This window comes from Lithobates pipiens, unplaced genomic scaffold (assembly GCF_037356315.1).
Source record: "Lithobates pipiens isolate NorthernLeopardFrog02 unplaced genomic scaffold, aLitPip1_a1.2 Scaffold_1, whole genome shotgun sequence".
NCBI classification, from domain to species: domain Eukaryota; kingdom Metazoa; phylum Chordata; class Amphibia; order Anura; family Ranidae; genus Lithobates; species Lithobates pipiens.
Window position 1 is genome coordinate 227,117,502 of NW_027507685.1, and position 17,844 is coordinate 227,135,345.

Consider the following 17,844-nt stretch of genomic DNA (forward strand, 5'->3'; position numbering starts at 1 on the left):
CTACTGCTGACCGCTGCCCTATACTGCAGCAGTCCTTCATTGGTATAGGGACTGACGTACAGTCTGCTAATCACTAACACACAACCTGCTTGGTCCACAAAAGTTCTTATAAGGACTGGTAACTTGGTATAGGGTGCTACGGTACATAGGCCTGAGTGCGTTACAGTCTGCTGTTCTGTAAGGACCGCTATCGGTCCACAATACATAGGGTTGCCGTGCACTACTGCTGACCGCTGCCCTATACTGCAGCAGTCCTTCAGCGGTATAGGGACTGACGCACAGTCTGCTAAACACTAACACACAACCTGCTTGGTCCACAAAAGTTTTTATAAGGACTGGTAACTTGGTATAGGGTGCTACGGTACATAGGCCTGAGTGCAGTACAGTCTGCTGTTCTGTAAGGACCGCTATCGGTCCACAATACATAGGGTTGCCGTGCACTACTGCTGACCGCTGCCCTATACTGCAGCAGTCCTTCATTGGTATAGGGACTGACGTACAGTCTGCTAATCACTAACACACAACCTGCTTGGTCCACAAAAGTTCTTATAAGGACTGGTAACTTGGTATAGGGTGCTACGGTACATAGGCCTGAGTGCGTTACAGTCTGCTGTTCTGTAAGGACCGCTATCGGTCCACAATACATAGGGTTGCCGTGCACTACTGCTGACCGCTGCCCTATACTGCAGCAGTCCTTCATTGGTATAGGGACTGACGTACAGTCTGCTAATCACTAACACACAACCTGCTTGGTCCACAAAAGTTCTTATAAGGACTGGTAACTTGGTATAGGGTGCTACGGTACATAGGCCTGAGTGCAGTACAGTCTGCCGTTCTGTAAGGACCGCTATCGGTCCACAATACATAGGGTTGCCGTGCACTACTGCTGACCGCTGCCCTATACTGCAGCAGTCCTTCATTGGTATAGGGACTGACGTACAGTCTGCTAATCACTAACACACAACCTGCTTGGTCCACAAAAGTTCTTATAAGGACTGGTAACTTGGTATAGGGTGCTACGGTACATAGGCCTGAGTGCGTTACAGTCTGCTGTTCTGTAAGGACCGCTATCGGTCCACAATACATAGGGTTGCCGTGCACTACTGCTGACCGCTGCCCTATACTGCAGCAGTCCTTCAGCGGTATAGGGACTGACGCACAGTCTGCTAAACACTAACACACAACCTGCTTGGTCCACAAAAGTTTTTATAAGGACTGGTAACTTGGTATAGGGTGCTACGGTACATAGGCCTGAGTGCAGTACAGTCTGCTGTTCTGTAAGGACCGCTATCGGTCCACAATACATAGGGTTGCCGTGCACTACTGCTGACCGCTGCCCTATACTGCAGCAGTCCTTCATTGGTATAGGGACTGACGTACAGTCTGCTAATCACTAACACACAACCTGCTTGGTCCACAAAAGTTCTTATAAGGACTGGTAACTTGGTATAGGGTGCTACGGTACATAGGCCTGAGTGCGTTACAGTCTGCTGTTCTGTAAGGACCGCTATCGGTCCACAATACATAGGGTTGCCGTGCACTACTGCTGACCGCTGCCCTATACTGCAGCAGTCCTTCAGCGGTATAGGGACTGACGCACAGTCTGCTAAACACTAACACACAACCTGCTTGGTCCACAAAAGTTTTTATAAGGACTGGTAACTTGGTATAGGGTGCTACGGTACATAGGCCTGAGTGCAGTACAGTCTGCTGTTCTGTAAGGACCGCTATCGGTCCACAATACATAGGGTTGACGTGCACTACTGCTGACCGCTGCCCTATACTGCAGCAGTCCTTCAGCGGTATAGGGACTAAGAGTTTTGTCACAGGGTGATTTAAAAAATGACAGGCAGAGGAAGAGGCAGGCCCTTCCGCACGGGTGGTAGGGGTAGGGCAGGAGCAACAGCCTTGAGCCAAAGTGGGAAGTTGCAGAAGGTGCGTTCAATTACTTTAAAGGACGCACCAGACTTGGTTGAGTGGCTCACTCAGCCTTATTCTTCTGCACCCTCCTCATCCTCTCGATCTGCACCCTCTTCTTCACTCTCTGCTATGTGCACCCCCAAAGACACTACCACCAACAACACCACCACCACCACATACCTTCCGCTTGAGTGCAAATGGGGGCCTTCATGCTCCAGTGTTTTAATAGGGACCCCCGTATAAAAAGCATGAGGGTCAAGGACCAGTACTGGGTGGCAACGTACTTAGATCCCCGGTACAAACACAAAATGGCGGAAATGTTACCGCCGTCGCAGAGGGCTGTCAGAATGCAGCACTTCCAGGCCTTGCTTCGAGAAATGCTGCATTCTGCTTTTGCGTGCGCTGGCAGAGGAGCAATTCCCACTCCCAGAGAAGGATTTGCGGGTACCAATCCAACAGCGCCTGCAAGAAGAGGCCGGTTTGAAGATGTGTTGGTGACTTCGGATATGAGGTCATTCTTTCAGCCGACCCATCGACAGGTGTCATCCGGATCCAGCATCAGGGAACGCCTAGACCGTCAGGTGTCCGACTACATTGGGTTAACGGCCGATGTGGACGCTCTGAGGAGTGATGAACCCCTAGACTACTGGGTGGGCAGGCTTGACCTCTGGCCAGAGCTTGCCCAATTTGCAATCGAACTGTTGGCTTGCCCCTCATCCAGTGTCCTGTCCGAAAGGACGTTCAGCGCAGCAGGGGGGATTGTGACCGATAAGCGTACTCGCCTAGCTCACGACAGTGTTAACTACCTCACATTTCTAAAAATGAATGAGGCATGGATCTCGGAGGAATTCAACACATGTGATCAGTAGACCATGTATATGTCTATAAACAATTTTTGGAATCAAGCACACAGACCTTCTTAATTCATTTGGCTCACTTCCCTGACCCAAAAAAGCACACCGTACTATATGCCCCTACCCTCCTCTTTGAAGAGGTTGAGCGGTGTCATATTTCTACTGGGGCTGCTTATTATGAGGGGTTCCCACCATCCCTGTGCTGTGCTGACTTCCTCCTGGGTGTTCTTATTATGAGGGGCTCCCACCATCCCTGTGCTGTGCTGACTTCCTCCTGGGGGTTCTTATTATGAGGGGATCACACCATCCCTGTGCTGTGCTGACTTCCTCCTGGGGCTGCTTACGGTGCTGCTGTCAGCGCTGTATGTCACGGAGCTGCTGTCAGCGCTGTATGTCACGGAGCTGCTGTCAGCGCTGTATGTCACGGAGCTGCTGTCAGCGCTGTATGTCACGGAGCTGCTGTCAGCGCTGTATGTCACGGAGCTGCTGTCAGCGCTGTATGTCACGGAGCTGCTGTCAGCGCTGTATGTCACGGAGCTGCTGTCAGCGCTGTATGTCACGGAGCTGCTGTCAGCGCTGTATGTCACGGTGCTGCTGTCAGCGCTGTATGTCACGGAGCTGCTGTCAGCGCTGTATGTCACGGAGCTGCTGTCAGTGCTGTATGTCACGGAGCTGCTGTCAGCGCTGTATGTCACGGAGCTGCTGTCAGCGCTGTATGTCACGGAGCTGCTGTCAGCGCTGTATGTCACGGTGCTGCTGTCAGCGCTGTATGTCACGGAGCTGCTGTCAGCGCTGTATGTCACGGAGCTGCTGTCAGTGCTGTATGTCACGGAGCTGCTGTCAGCGCTGTATGTCACGGAGCTGCTGTCAGCGCTGTATGTCACGGAGCTGCTGTCAGCGCTGTATGTCACGGTGCTGCTGTCAGCGCTGTATGTCACGGAGCTGCTGTCAGCGCTGTATGTCACGGAGCTGCTGTCAGCGCTGTATGTCACGGAGCTGCTGTCAGCGCTGTATGTCACGGAGCTGCTGTCAGCGCTGTATGTCACGGTGCTGCTGTCAGCGCTGTATGTCACGGAGCTGCTGTCAGCGCTGTATGTCACGGAGCTGCTGTCAGTGCTGTATGTCACGGAGCTGCTGTCAGCGCTGTATGTCACGGAGCTGCTGTCAGCGCTGTATGTCACGGAGCTGCTGTCAGCGCTGTATGTCACGGTGCTGCTGTCAGCGCTGTATGTCACGGAGCTGCTGTCAGCGCTGTATGTCACGGAGCTGCTGTCAGCGCTGTATGTCACGGAGCTGCTGTCAGCGCTGTATGTCACGGAGCTGCTGTCAGCGCTGTATGTCACGGAGCTGCTGTCAGCGCTGTATGTCACGGTGCTGATGTCAGTGCTCTGTATTACGGTGCTGCTGTCAGTGCTCTGTATCTCCTGCACCCTCTTGTTTGCCTACCCTGGTCCCTGACCTTCCCTCTCCTCCATTGCCTTCATTAGCTCCATAGTCCTGAATTGTCAGAACAATTTCCCAAATAAAAAAAAAATGCTTGTAGTTATCGATCCCAAATTCACCTCATACATGTATTATGCTATTGTCCAGGTGGTGGGACTACGTGCTACCCCCTAATAATTACCCCGTGGCCGCAAATTCGACCTAAAGGTTTGCGAAATTCGCCTCCCATTGAAGTCAATGGAGCCCGCGGCGAACGGTCGTTTTCGCGAACGTTTGTGTCCGTTCGCGTTTCGCGTTCGCGAAACGTCCCGTCGGAAGTTCGTCCATCACTACTGCCTGACCCAAGATGACCACCAGAGTCACATGGGGCAGTAGCATCCACTGGGATAGTTTCTCTCGTGACCCAGGAAACCATAGCGGAACCCTGTTCCTCCTGACTTCCTCTCCAACTGCATTGCTGCTGCAGGAATGTGCCACCTGCAGTGGAGAAAGTAGACTTCACCTGTCTACACATTTTAAGTGGCATAAACTGTAAATTTACTCACATTAACTTCTTTTTCTCTCATTCAAATTTCTCTTCTGCACCCATTTACAGGTTGGGACTGACAGCCTTTGCAAGGCTTTTCATGTCATCTGTCATTACCAGCCCCATACAGGAACATAACTTCCTCACAGCCCATGTGGCCAGAGCTGTACAGGCAGGTGATTCAGCCAGCACATGGACGTGACTGATGCATCAGACTAAGGACATTATTTGAGTGGCTCTTAGGGGTGTCTGGCTTCTTTTTTTTACTTCCTCTTAATGACTTTGCATGTTAGCCTGTGTGTCCATGCACACGTAGTCGTTTAGAGGAGTTTAACTTAAGGTGACCAGATTTTTTAAATGAAATCCAGGGACATGTTTTTTTTTTTTTACTAGAAATGGCGGCAATCAGCGCTCTCTGCCCATCGCCGCTGCCACCTGCCTCACAGCCTGTCAAGTCTTACTCTCCGGGCCCCGGCTACTACTGGGTGGGGAGTGGAGGAAAATCACTCCGCCAGGGAAGGCAAGGAGATGGGCATGCACCCCAAACTGAAAAAATATTCCCTTCGCTCCGACCAGCACAAGATCATCAGAAAGGGGCACAGATAATGGAAAAAAATACACTCCGCTAAGCTAGTAGGAGCGGCAGAGCGGGGGGGGGGGGGGGGGTGTAATTCAGATTTATTTTTTTATTTTTATTTTTATTCTGCACTGACTGTCTTTGAAATTGCCCCAGCCCCTGTGCAAATGCAATCTGGGGACAGACTTGGTCCAGGGACAGTGTCCGGGGATGTCTGGTCACCCTAGTTTAACTCCTTTCCACACACGCTATAGACAAATGACAGCTACAACGTGAGTTTACTTTGCCAGGAGGGCGTCTATTGATGTCCTCCCATGATTGGACTGCCTGCATACCCCCCTGTGGCGCATGGGTAGCACACTCTGTGATTGCTGAATCCTTCGGATTCAGCTGATCACAGATTGGGGTAAAGGGCCAATCACAGCAGCCCCTTACCACGTGATCAGCTATGTCCAATGACAGCTGATCACAGAAGTGATCAAAAGTCGGTTATTGGCTTTTCATTCCTCGTGCTGACAGCAGGAGGAGAGAAGAGAGCCGATAACTAGCTTGTGTTAAAGGGACATTGGCATTGATAATCAGGGCACTGATTATCACAGTGCCCACCAGTGCTACTTATCATTTATTATTATTATTATTACTTATCACGATTGTTCCTCCTATATACATTTTCATCCGAATTGTGTGTACTGTCCTTAACCACCTCCCGCCCGCCCTATAGCCGAATGACGGCCGTAGAGCAGGCGCGTTCGTCCGGGAGGCCGTCCCTGGATGTCCTAATGTTTACTTCCGCAATGCGCGCCGCCGCGGGCGCGCATCGCGGAAGTTCTGTGTTCGCCGTGTCCCCCGGGGACAGGCAAACACAGATCGCTGTAAACGCCCAATAACAGCGGCCGTTTACAGCGTGATCGGCGTATCCAATGGGAGATGATCTCATATGTAAACATATGAGATCATCTCTCAGCGCCGCTCTCCCTCCTCACACAGACAGTGTGAGAGGGGAGAGATGAACGGCTGCAGCGGCAGCCGTTCTGCCTTGAGTTTAAAAAAAAAGTGCCATCCTCCCCCAGCAGTGCCATCCACCCCAGTGCCATCCACCCCAGTGCTACCTGCCCCCAGTGCCATCCACCCCAGTGCTACCTGCCCCCAGTGCCATCCACCCCAGTGCTACCTGCCCCCAGTGCCATTCACCCCAGTGCTACCTGCCCCCAGTGCCACCTGCCCCCAGTGCCACCTGTTGTCAGTGCTATTTGTCCCCAGTGCCATCTGTCATCAGTGCCACGTATAAGTGCCACCTGTCATCAGTGCCACGTGTCATCAGTGCCACATAGTGCCATCTGTCATCAGTGCCACGTATTAGTGCCATCTGTCATCAGTGCCACGTATCAGTGCCATTTGTCATCAGTGCCACCTGTCAGTGTCACGTGCCATCTGTTGTCAGTGTCACGTGTCATCAATGCCACTTATCAGTGCCATCTGTCATCAGTGTCACGTGTCATCGGTGCCATGTATTAGTGCCATCTGTCATCGGTGGCACGTATTAGTGCCACGTATTAGTGCCATCTGTCATCAGTGCCACGTATTAGTGCCACGTGTCTTCAGTGCCACGTATTAGTGCCACGTGTCATCAGTGCCACATATTAGTGCTATCTGTCATCAGTGCCACATATTAGTGCCATCTGTCATCAGTGCCACGTGTCATCAGTGCCACGTATAAGTGTCATCATTGCCACGTATCAGTGCCATCTGTCATCAGTGTCACGTGTCATTGTCCTGGTGCTTCAAAAGTGTAATAAATAGTCAACAAGTTAGATGTGTAATTTATGTTCCTAGAACACATGATGGCGCTACCTGCATGTTGGGCCTCTTTATGTGGCCAGGCTGTGAAAAAGTCCCACACATGTGGTATTGTAATACTCAGGAGGAGTAGAAAAAATTTTTGGGGGGTGTCATTTGTGGTATACACATGCCACGTGAGAGAAATAACCTATTACAATGACAATTTTGTGGAGGAAAAAAAATGAAAAATCTTAATTTTGCAAAGAATTGTGGGAAAAAAATGACAACATCAAAAAGCTCACTATGCCTCTTACTAAATACCTTGGAATGTCTACTTTCCAAAAAGGGGTCATTTGGGGGGTATTTGTACTTTCCTGACTTGTTCGGGTCACAAGAAGCGAGATAGGCCACCAGTACATCAGATGTGATCAATTTTGTGCGATTCGCACCACAGCTTGTAGACTCTCTTACTTTCACAAAGACCAAATAATATCCACTAATTTGGGTTATTTTTACCAAAGATATGTAGCAGTATAAATTGTGGCCAAAATTTATGAAGAAAAATTAATAATTTGCATAATTCTGTCACAGAAACAAAGAAATATGTGCTTTTTTTCAAAATTTTCGGTATTTTTTCATTTATAGCGCAAAAAATAAAAACCCCAGAGGTGATCAAATACCACCAAAAGAAAGCTCTATTTGTGGGAAAAAAAGGACAAAAAATTCATTTGGGTACAGTGTTGCATGACTGAGTAATTGTCATTCAAAGTGTGAGCGAACCGAAAGCTGAAAATTGGTCTGGGCAGGAAGGGTGTTTAAGTGCCCAGTAAGCAAGTGGTTAAAGTCTAATGCCCTGTACACACGGTCGCACATTCCAACAACAAAATCCATGTCTTTTTCCAACAAGTGTTGGCTCAAACTTGTTTTGCATACACACGGTCACACAAATCTTGTCGGAAATTACGATCGCCAAAAACGCGGTGACGTACAACACGTACGATGAGCCGAAAAAAATGAAGTTCAATAGCCAGTGTGGCTCTTCAGCTTGATTCCGAGCATGCGTGGAACTTTGTGTGTCGAAATTGTGTACACACGATCAGAATTTCAGACAACGGATGTCGTCGGAAAATGTGAGATCCAGATCTCAAATTTTGTGTGCTGGAAATTCCAACAGAAAATGTCCGATGGAGCCTACACACGGTCGGAAAATCCGACCATGTGTATGGGTCATAACTCAACTTTTATTGAAAAAAAAAAACATTCTCCCCTGGGTCATCTATGTATATTACAAAGATTTTAACAAACTTTGTTGCAGATTTATATCTTTTGTTATTCTGAAGAAATCCCTGTGTGTTTGTGTAAGGGCTGGCTTAGCCCTTCCTTCTCTGGGCTGGCCGCTCAGCTGTAGGCTAATTGCCAGCTCTCTTCTCTCTCCACAGTTACCAGCTGTTCCTGATCATGCTCGTCTGACCTGCCTACTTAAAGCCTTCCAGCTCACTTCACCTCTGCCTTCGCCTTGGTCACATCACTAGAAACCATCTCCTGTGGTTTGTTTAAAGACTGGCTTGCTGATATCCCTTCTGGCTCCTTATCCTGCTTGCTGTTGCTCTACTTGGATCCCTGACTTCTGGCCTGGCTGATTACCCGATCTGGTTACTGGACTCTGGCTATGCTTGACTACGCTTTTTCTTTACCCTTTTATTTTTATTAATAAACAAGTGTGATTTAATTGTACTTCTGTCTCAGTCTGATTCATGGTTTCTGACAGTTTGTCTGTGTCCATGTGGGAAAGTGAGTCTAATGGGAGGGGTCTCATAATTATCAATCAGCTGTGCAACTGCACGACTATCATGAGGAAATCTGCTGGGCCTGCATCCCTTTAGATGTGATTTCCTATTGAGAGTATCTCATCAAAAATTACATTTTTGTTTCAGGGGATTCCAGAAATCTGACTTGTTCTTAGTGCAGACTTCTGGGAAAATTGGTGAGTCAATCACACAAGCAGGAAATTACATATCTGAAGGGTGGTCAGTATACATTCTGTGTACAGAACCCCCCAGGTCAATTTTTCAAATAGCTGTCTGCAACCCTCACTTTCCCACTTATCCTCTTTATTTTTCCTGCATTTTTCCTGGTTCTCCAGACAGAATATGTTGGAAAATCCAAAATTTGGTTGTCAGCTTTCTTCTTGTTGCATATGCCAAAGTGAAAGTAAAGGGAAATACAGAAAGAAAAATAAATTGATAAAGGTTTACACTTTAAGCTGAACAAGTTGCATTGCATCCCATTAAAAACTTTATAGAATCTAGCTTCCCTTTAAGTGACCAAAAGCTCACTGACCTTCAGTGTCATTCACATGAAACATAAATGACTCCAAGACTTTACTTTGGCTGATCCCAGTATTGTGTTCTTCAACACTGGCCAAGAGTAAGCCAAGATAGGCAGTTCGGAACCAGGGTACTTTGCGCTCTATGATCCCAATATTGCTATCATACCGGTACAGTGTGATGTCATCAATAGACCGGCTTGTGTAATAGAATGGATAGTCGCTTGCAGGATCTCGGGTGGTGACTGTTGTGAAGAAATAATGCGAGTGGCTTCCTGTGAGAAAACAGAGACAAATGTGGAAAAACATGAAACCTATTTATAAGAAAGTAGGGAATCAGGTAGGAAAACTTCCTTCTTTACTTGACCTTTCTGTCAGTTTATTGATAATGGCTGCGATCTGCAGGTCTCCAAACTGGAAGTGATCTTTAACGGCTTCCTGACTGCCTCACGCAGATATACTGCAGCATAAGGGCACGTACAGGCAGATTAACGTACCTGTACATTGCCCTTTAAGAGGCGGCTTGTGGGGCGGGAGCTCTGTGACCATGATCGCGGGTCCTGCTGACTCGACGTCCGCCGGTATATCCGCGATTGTCTCACGGAGAGGAATAAGGGGGAAATGCTAATGTAAACAAGCATCTCCCCATTCTGCCTAGTGACACTGTCACTGATCATAGCTCCCTGTAATCAGGATCTGTGATCTGTGATGTGTCACACATAGCCCCTCCCCCCACTGTTAGATTCACTCCCTAGGACACACTTAACCCCTACAGCGCCACCTAGTAGTTAACCCCTTCACTGGCAGTGACATATTTACACAATTTTTTTGCATTGATCGCTGTATTAATGCCAATGGTCCCAAAAATGTGTTAAAATTGTCCGATGTGTCCGCCATAATGTCGGAGTCACAATAAAAATCGCTGCTCACCGACATTACTAGTAAAGGAAAATTATCAATAAAAATGCCATAAAACTATCTCCTATTTTGTAGGCGCTATAACTTTTGCGCAAACCAATCAATAAAGGCTTATTGCGATTTTTTTTACCAAAAATATGTAGAAGAATACGTATCGGCCTAAACTGAGGAAAAAAATATTTTTTTATATATATTTTGGGGATATTCATTATAGCAAAAAGTAGAAAATAATGCGTTTTTTTTTTTTCTAAATTGTCGCTATATTTTTGTTTATAGTGCAAAAAAACCACAGAGGTGATCAAATATCATCAAAAGGAAGCTCTATTTGTGGAAAAAAAAAATGATGTCAATTTTGTTTAATTTTGGGTTTGCTATTGGGTTTTGTTTAATTTTGAATGCATTATTTAAGCAGTTCTGTAGAATTTCCAAACGTATATACTCATGGAAGAAAATAATCTAATATTGTGATATTATTTATGGTATTAAGGTTTGAACAAACTCACAGACACATATTTAATCACTCTGAACAGCCAGAGGAGGCCTGTAATGCTGCACAATGCCCTAGACAGGGGTCTGAGGAGGCCTGTAATGCTGCACAGTGCTCTGGACAGTTGTCTGAGGAGGCCTGTAATGCACACAGTGCTCTGGACAGTGGTCTGAGGAGGCCTGTAATGTTGCACAATGCTCTGGACAGTGGTCTGAGGAGGCCTGTAATGAACACAGTGCTCTGGATGGTGGTCTCAGGAGGCCTGTAATGCTGCACAGTGCTCTGTGCAGTGGTCTAAGGAGGCCTATAATGCACACACAGTCCTCTGGACATGGACAATCTGAGGAGGAGTCCTTAAATTCATTGCACACAGTGCTTTAGATGGTCTGAGGAGGCCTGTTATGCACAGTGCTCTGGGACGGTGGATAGAGAGGCTTGTAAGGCACAGTGCTCTGGGGCGTGGTCTGAGAAGCATGTAATGTTGCACAGTGCCCTGGATAGTGGTCTGAGGGGAGGCATGTAATGCACAGTGCTCTGGGACAGTGGTCTGAGAGGCCTGTAATGCTGCACAGTGCTCTGGATGGTGGTTTGAGGGGAGGCCTGTAGTGGTCTGGATGCCAGTGGCGGTGGTCTGAGGGGTGACCTGTAATGTACACTCTCACGTGCTCTGCTCTGGACAGTCATGAGTCAGGATTTTTCCTGGGAGGCCTGTAATGCACAGTACTGCTCTACACAGTCATCTGAGGAGGCCTGTAATGCTGCAAAGTGCTAACTGCTAAGTAGTAAGCATGCTACAGATTCATTGCTTGCTTGGAGCGGAAGTTCTCACAGGCTCTGCACGAGGAGCTCCTTGGAACCCGGAAGTTCATGAGTATAAACGTCCCTACCTCACATTTTTGTTTTGTTTTAATTCTTTAACAAAAATAGAATTGATTTTGTCATAATTTTCACCATTGGACAAAAATATGGTGCACTTTCCATTCATTTCGTCACTGTAAAAAGCCCGCTGACGAAAATTTTTGATGAAAATGTTTTCGGTCTGGTCCCAAAATATGGGAAACCACCTGCCAGTGAAGGTAACAAGCACAACACCCCTCCACTACCATAGTAACTATCACCCTATGACAGGTCACCCATTCCTTGGCTAGTTGGATGCTTTAAGCTATGTCCCTAGCAATGGCAAAATAATCTACACTAGACAGGAAACCACACATTTGACAAAAGTGTATTGTATCCACTCTAACCTACAGACCCCATGTAACAAGCCCTGTTCTTTTAGATACGCCATGCAATACACTACTTAAGAGAATTCAGACCAGGCATTAAGCAGTTTACAGTAACTTTATTTAAAAAAGGTGACATATAGGAACAGTTCCTATTAGGCAACTTCTCGCATAAATTCCTGTACAAGGTGCTTTAGTGCTCATAGGGTAATCATTCCTGAAAAACAGCAGAAAGTCTTTTAGAGGCAAAGTCTACGATTGACAAGTAATCCTAAAAAGGTAGCACAGAGTCCGTTTAGTCCATGTTTTGCAAAGATTCTCAAAGGCTATCAGTTTATCCTTGGCTGTTAAGAGTCCTTAGGTTCCCAGTCCTTACCTAAGGATCCCACCTCAGCTAAGACCTCATCTGGCAGCATAATGGCCTACATTTTGACAATGTTTTCTGCAGCTCTCTCCTGGGACACTGAAGGGTCCCTTTTATGTGGATCTGTGGAAAAACTAGTAATTTCCCCAGATCTACCGCATATCAATGTTGTAACAGCTTCACGTGAAAGACAGCAGACTTGACCCAGAGCATGATTCATCTTAGAAAAAAAACATTAACCCTTCTGTAGGCATCTGCCTACACCTCCATAGCTGTTTGTTTTTTAGGCTTGGTGGATACTTTAGCTCCACCATAGCTATACCGCCTTACTTTCACTTTTGTTTTTTTATGGCAAAATACTCATTATATTGTCCTGCAAAAAATACAACACATACTATACAGGCTTGGAAGGAGCTGGCCAATGCAGCCTCACTTTTATAAGACTACTTATTCTAATAAAGGTGTGTCCTCCAGGTTTAAAACAGTCTGGCGGGTTGGATAAACTCGACTTCCTCTGCTTCTCACTGAACAATTGCAATATTAAAGTGGTTGTAAACCCTCAGAGTCAACTTAATCTTAGCAGAGAGTAGATAACACAGGCAGCTAATCGCTGCATGTGAAAGTGCACTTACTTGTGTAGTTTCAATGTAAATCGTCTATTTATCATCAATGACATCATGCCCGATTGCGCAGTATGTTCTTTCATCAATGGCATGTCATTTTTGCCATTTGTGTATTTCCTGCATGTCAGGAATTTACTGTGAGCGAGATTCCCCTCTGAATGGCACAGAGGAGAAGTCTCGCGATGCAGCAATGATTCTAATCTTCCTAATACTCCCCCTTGTGACTGAATAAGATGTCACACAGGGGAGCTTGGTTACGATGCTACGGCGCATGCACAAGATTTCGGCAGGGATACGAACTAAGGGCGGAAGTGACGTCCGCATCGGCTTCGGTCCTCCCAGAATGTTGCTCTCGCTTCCACAAACATCCGTGACCGCTGGGTCCGGAAGACCTGGCGCATCACGGATAGCGGTAAACTGATGAAGCAATCACTTGTAAAAAAAACTGCGTCACGTCATGACGGTTTCTCCCTCCCCTGTCTGTACCACTCAATACAGTGCAAGAGGAGAGGGGGAGAGATGGCAGCAGTGCTGTGGGCTGGATGCTTAGCGCCCACAGCACTGCTCAGTGACAGTACTCTGCCCATAATGTGCAATACTCTGCAATACTCTGCCAATACTCTGCAACACTGAAATATTCTGCAATACTCTGCCAATACTTGCATATACTCTGCCAATATTCGCCAATATTCTGCAATAAATTTTAACAAAAAGAAAGATTTCTTTTTATGTTTTTTACGGAATTTTCAGTCTTTTTTGATTTATAGTGCAAAAAATAAAAAACCCAGCGGTGATTAAATAGCACCAAAAGAAATCTCTATTTGTGTGAAAAAAAAGGACAAACATTTCATATGGATACAGTGTTGCATGACTGAGTAATTGTCATTCAAAGTGTGAGAGCACCGAAATCTGAAAATTGGTCTGGGTAGGAAGGGTGTTTAAGTGCCCAGTGGTCAAATTTAGGCAGAGTGCTGGAGGCTTTTTTTTTGCTCCCAAAGTCACCTCAAACCCCCCCCCCCCCCCATACAATTTTATCAATGGGCCCTCAGAGGGGGTGAGGAATCGGATAAGTGGGCCTTATATTTTTGTCTTTAAATACTCCTTAAAATAAATGTTATACTGATGTTGTGCAAGAATCTTTTTTGTGTAATCTGCTTGCAATGTTATGTGCAAAAGTATATATTTTTTTCTTGTTTGACTCTCCACAGTTTCCTTCAACGCCACAGGAATGGCAGACTGTGGCCCCCCACTTTACTGACTGTTGAGACTTTCCCAACTGTGGAGGGGCTATAGATGGGAAGCATGTCCACATTGTGCCACCACCCCATTCAGGGTCTTACTATTATAACTATAAGGGGTTTAATAGTGTTAATGGTGGTGTCGGCACACTATGAGTTCCTCTATGTGGATGTGGGGAAGAATGGCCGTCCCCTTTTTTAGCTATTATTGTTACCCCATCCACTTGTCTTTCAGGGTGGCTGAGTGATCAACATTTTACCATCACCAACACAACACACATATTTTCTTTTTTTCTTTTTTCCCCGGGGTTTTTTCAAGTGTCTACATATGCCCCCTTTTTTTTTGGTAACACTTGCAACGTGAGTTGAAAGTGTTTTTAAGATGTTTTAAAATTTGTATTTAATAATCAATTATTTGTTGCTATGTTATTTTGATTAATTCATCCACTTGCTAATTTGTAACATTTTGTATGTTAATCAGTCATTGTTTCATTTCTAATGTCATGCTATGAGCGTTCGCGCTGTTACCCAATGAATTATGAGTCACTATAACCTATCAGCGTATCCCGCTGTCTTTATAAATGTTGACCTATCATAGCCTACGTTAGGCCTGAAGAAGGAGCATAGCTCCGCAAACGCGTCACCTACTTGCTCTAGCTTCTGGAAGTGACCTCATCCTCGTGGTTTTCGGCGTGCGCTCCAATGACAGGAAGTGTCAGCAACTATCGACGCAGCCTACTTCCCAGACACTGCCATCATCCAGCCCATGGAACGGATTCATCTCACAAATATCTGGCAACTTATGCTTATATGTCTGTCACTTGTGTACCTTTGTGAGTACCGTGTTCACAGCTTTTATAAAAACATTATTCGATTTATTGCACTTTGTTCTATTCCTAGGTTTGCCAAGAAGATTGCTTCTTACTCTTCAAGGGGGCTGCCTTCTAAAGCTGCTACTTTTTCTACAATTATATGGACTTTTTTTAAGTCAATGTTTTTATAATTTTTGTGCCACGATTTTTCATTATTTGTCCTTTATGTGAGTAATTTGGTTTGTGGCTAACATTGTGTTGGTATCTAGTGCTCACTTCATATCTTTTTTGTTGTCATGTTGGAGGCCTTAAATCTCCTCCTCCTGGATCGGGACTTTTTGGGCTCTTAGCTTTCCTCCTCGCTACTGGAATAATTTCCAACCACCTGTGTCTCCGCCATGTTGCTCCTACTGCGCACTGAAGAGAGAAGGGACGGGGAATATTTGTGAAAAAGAACGTCAGGGCGGGCGACGCGGGCACAGTTTCACGCATGCGCAGTGTATATAAAGCTAACACGCATGTGTCGTACATACGATCTGTGTGTGGAGGACAAAGGAACGGAAGTGGCGAGTGTGCTAAACGAAGGTAAAATTTGAACTTGGCCAATCACAGTGGCCTATACTGCTTCAAGATTGAGGCCTATATTGGGATATGTCCTCCCATAAGGTATGGGAGGACAGGCACTACCATGGGAGACATGTACCAATGCCAAAGTTCAAAATAATAAAAAAAATAAGTTAGCCTTCCCTAAGAGCATCAACACTCACAGACAATATGGGTGGTGGAAGTCTACTCTTTTATAGAAAGGTGGCTGGGCTATTTTCAAATTATTGACTCTGCTGATTAGTGAAAGGGCTATGCACTGCAATTTAGGATCATCATTTAATGGCTTTTCTTTGTATATTATGTAGGCAAATAGGCTGCTCCTTATATATTCTAGGTGGTGGTAAACCTGAAAATTCATTGGCCAAAAGTTTGTGAATCACTGCCAACTTAGCAGTGAACCCAAAACGTATCCCTACTAAGGACTACATGACCCCTGGAGAAAAGAGAAGGAGGTATTATGTAGTCCTTCCCTTGGGTGACAAAGCTGCTTCTCAATAAATACAGTATCGTGGGTGCATCTTGTCAACCTTGGACAGCAAGTTTAGAACTTCATATCCACAGTCCAAATTTAAGGGTTAATAAGGTGCAATAAATTAAATTTTCATTCTTAGACCTAAATATGCTTAAAACGGAGTTCCACCCAAAAATGGAACTTCCGTTTTAAGGGAGGTGACCCCCTGATATGCCACATTTGGCATGTCATTTTTTTGGGGGGAAGCCGGTACCCTCTTTTTAGAGGGTCCCAGCTCCCACTTCCTCCCGGCGCACCGCGGCACTGGAAGGAAGATCACCTCTCCCCCTCCCTCTCGGCAATCATCTGGGACACGTCACAGGTCCCAGTCAGGCGAGGCTTGGGTAGTGAAGCCACATCCGGGTGCCCACAGTCACAATGCCAGTGCCGCAGAGAGGAGGGGGAGACGAGTGAGGCTTCGTTCCCCCGCATCGCTGGACCCTGGGACAGGTAAGTGTCCGATTATTAAATGTCAGCAGCTGCAGCATTTGTAGCTGCCGACTTAAATTTTTTTTATTTAAGCGAAACTCTGCTTTAAATTGTATAGCAGTTATATATATGTAATATACGTGCTAATAAACATGCATTACAAATTACAAATAGAAGTTTCTCTTCAAAATACTATAAAACTGAAGGGATATCTCCCCATTGAGAACATCAAGGCAGCAATAAATTCAAAACTAATAAAGTTCTGTCTGGAGTTCCAATTTATTATTTTTTCTTTACAGTTGCCAACTTCTAACTTGCATTTAGTATCCCTTTAAATTAAGTTTACAATAGTAGAAGAAAAAAATAATCAAAATACTGTATATTCAATTTTAGATTAGTAATCTTACCTGAAGAAGCAATAATAGGAGGTAAATATAGGATCAGTGACACCGATATGTACAGTAAGTATCTCTCCATCGCCCAGTTGCAGATCACACTTCTACCTGACAAGTGTCTGCTCCAGTCTCTGCCAGTATCAGATAAACCTCTAGCTGGATTCAGTTGGCAGATATGTAATTTTCTCCCACTTCCTTGTGCTGGTAATCCTGGCTGTCTAGATGTGTCATGTTAGCCTGTTGCCAGTCCCAAGTAAATCCCTTTTATAGATAAAATGTTTACAGTGCCAACACAAGTTAGTATAAAAATATCAAAATTTTATTATAAACATGCTGGCGAAACATGTTAAAGCGCTTGTAAACCCGCTGATGTAGTTTTTTTTCTACCTGCAAAGGAAAAGGCATAATGAGCTAGTATGCACCGCATACTAGCTCCTTTTGAAATACTTACCTTAGAACGAGGCCCCCCGACATCTGGTCCGATCCATGCCATACAGGTTTAGGAGATATTTTTGAAAAATGAAAGATCCGACATAAATAAATGCTTTATTTTCGTTTTTGTTTTGACACAGTTCGATACAGATAGGAGATTCAACGTGACTTATGACAATAACAATCTGTGTCTATTGAACTTGTATCATAACAGTCCATTCACACAGGGGCAACACGACTTCAAGCGCCACTTTGGGAGGCAACTTGGACACGACTTGATTGTGAATCACAGCGCGACTTACAACACGACTTATGTAAAAAAAAAAAAAAAATGGCATGGGTTCCCCTTCAAGAGCATACCAGGCCCTTCAGGTCTGGTAT

General features: G+C 45.6%; 1 protein-coding gene across 1 annotated transcript in view; it reads right to left on the reverse strand.

The window, feature by feature from the left end:
* Nucleotides 1–17,391, reverse strand: part of LOC143983891 (HLA class I histocompatibility antigen, alpha chain F-like) — a 31,747-nt gene extending 14,356 nt beyond the window's left edge. Inside the window, exons 1-2 of the mRNA XM_077484020.1 lie at nucleotides 17,044–17,391; nucleotides 9,440–9,700 (exon numbers count right to left, since the gene is read on the reverse strand). Coding sequence (XP_077340146.1) covers nucleotides 9,440–9,700; nucleotides 17,044–17,113 — 331 coding nt within the window. The 5' untranslated portion in view covers nucleotides 17,114–17,391. The remainder of the gene's footprint in view (nucleotides 1–9,439; nucleotides 9,701–17,043) is intronic.
* Between the last annotated feature and the right edge of the window lie 453 nt (nucleotides 17,392–17,844).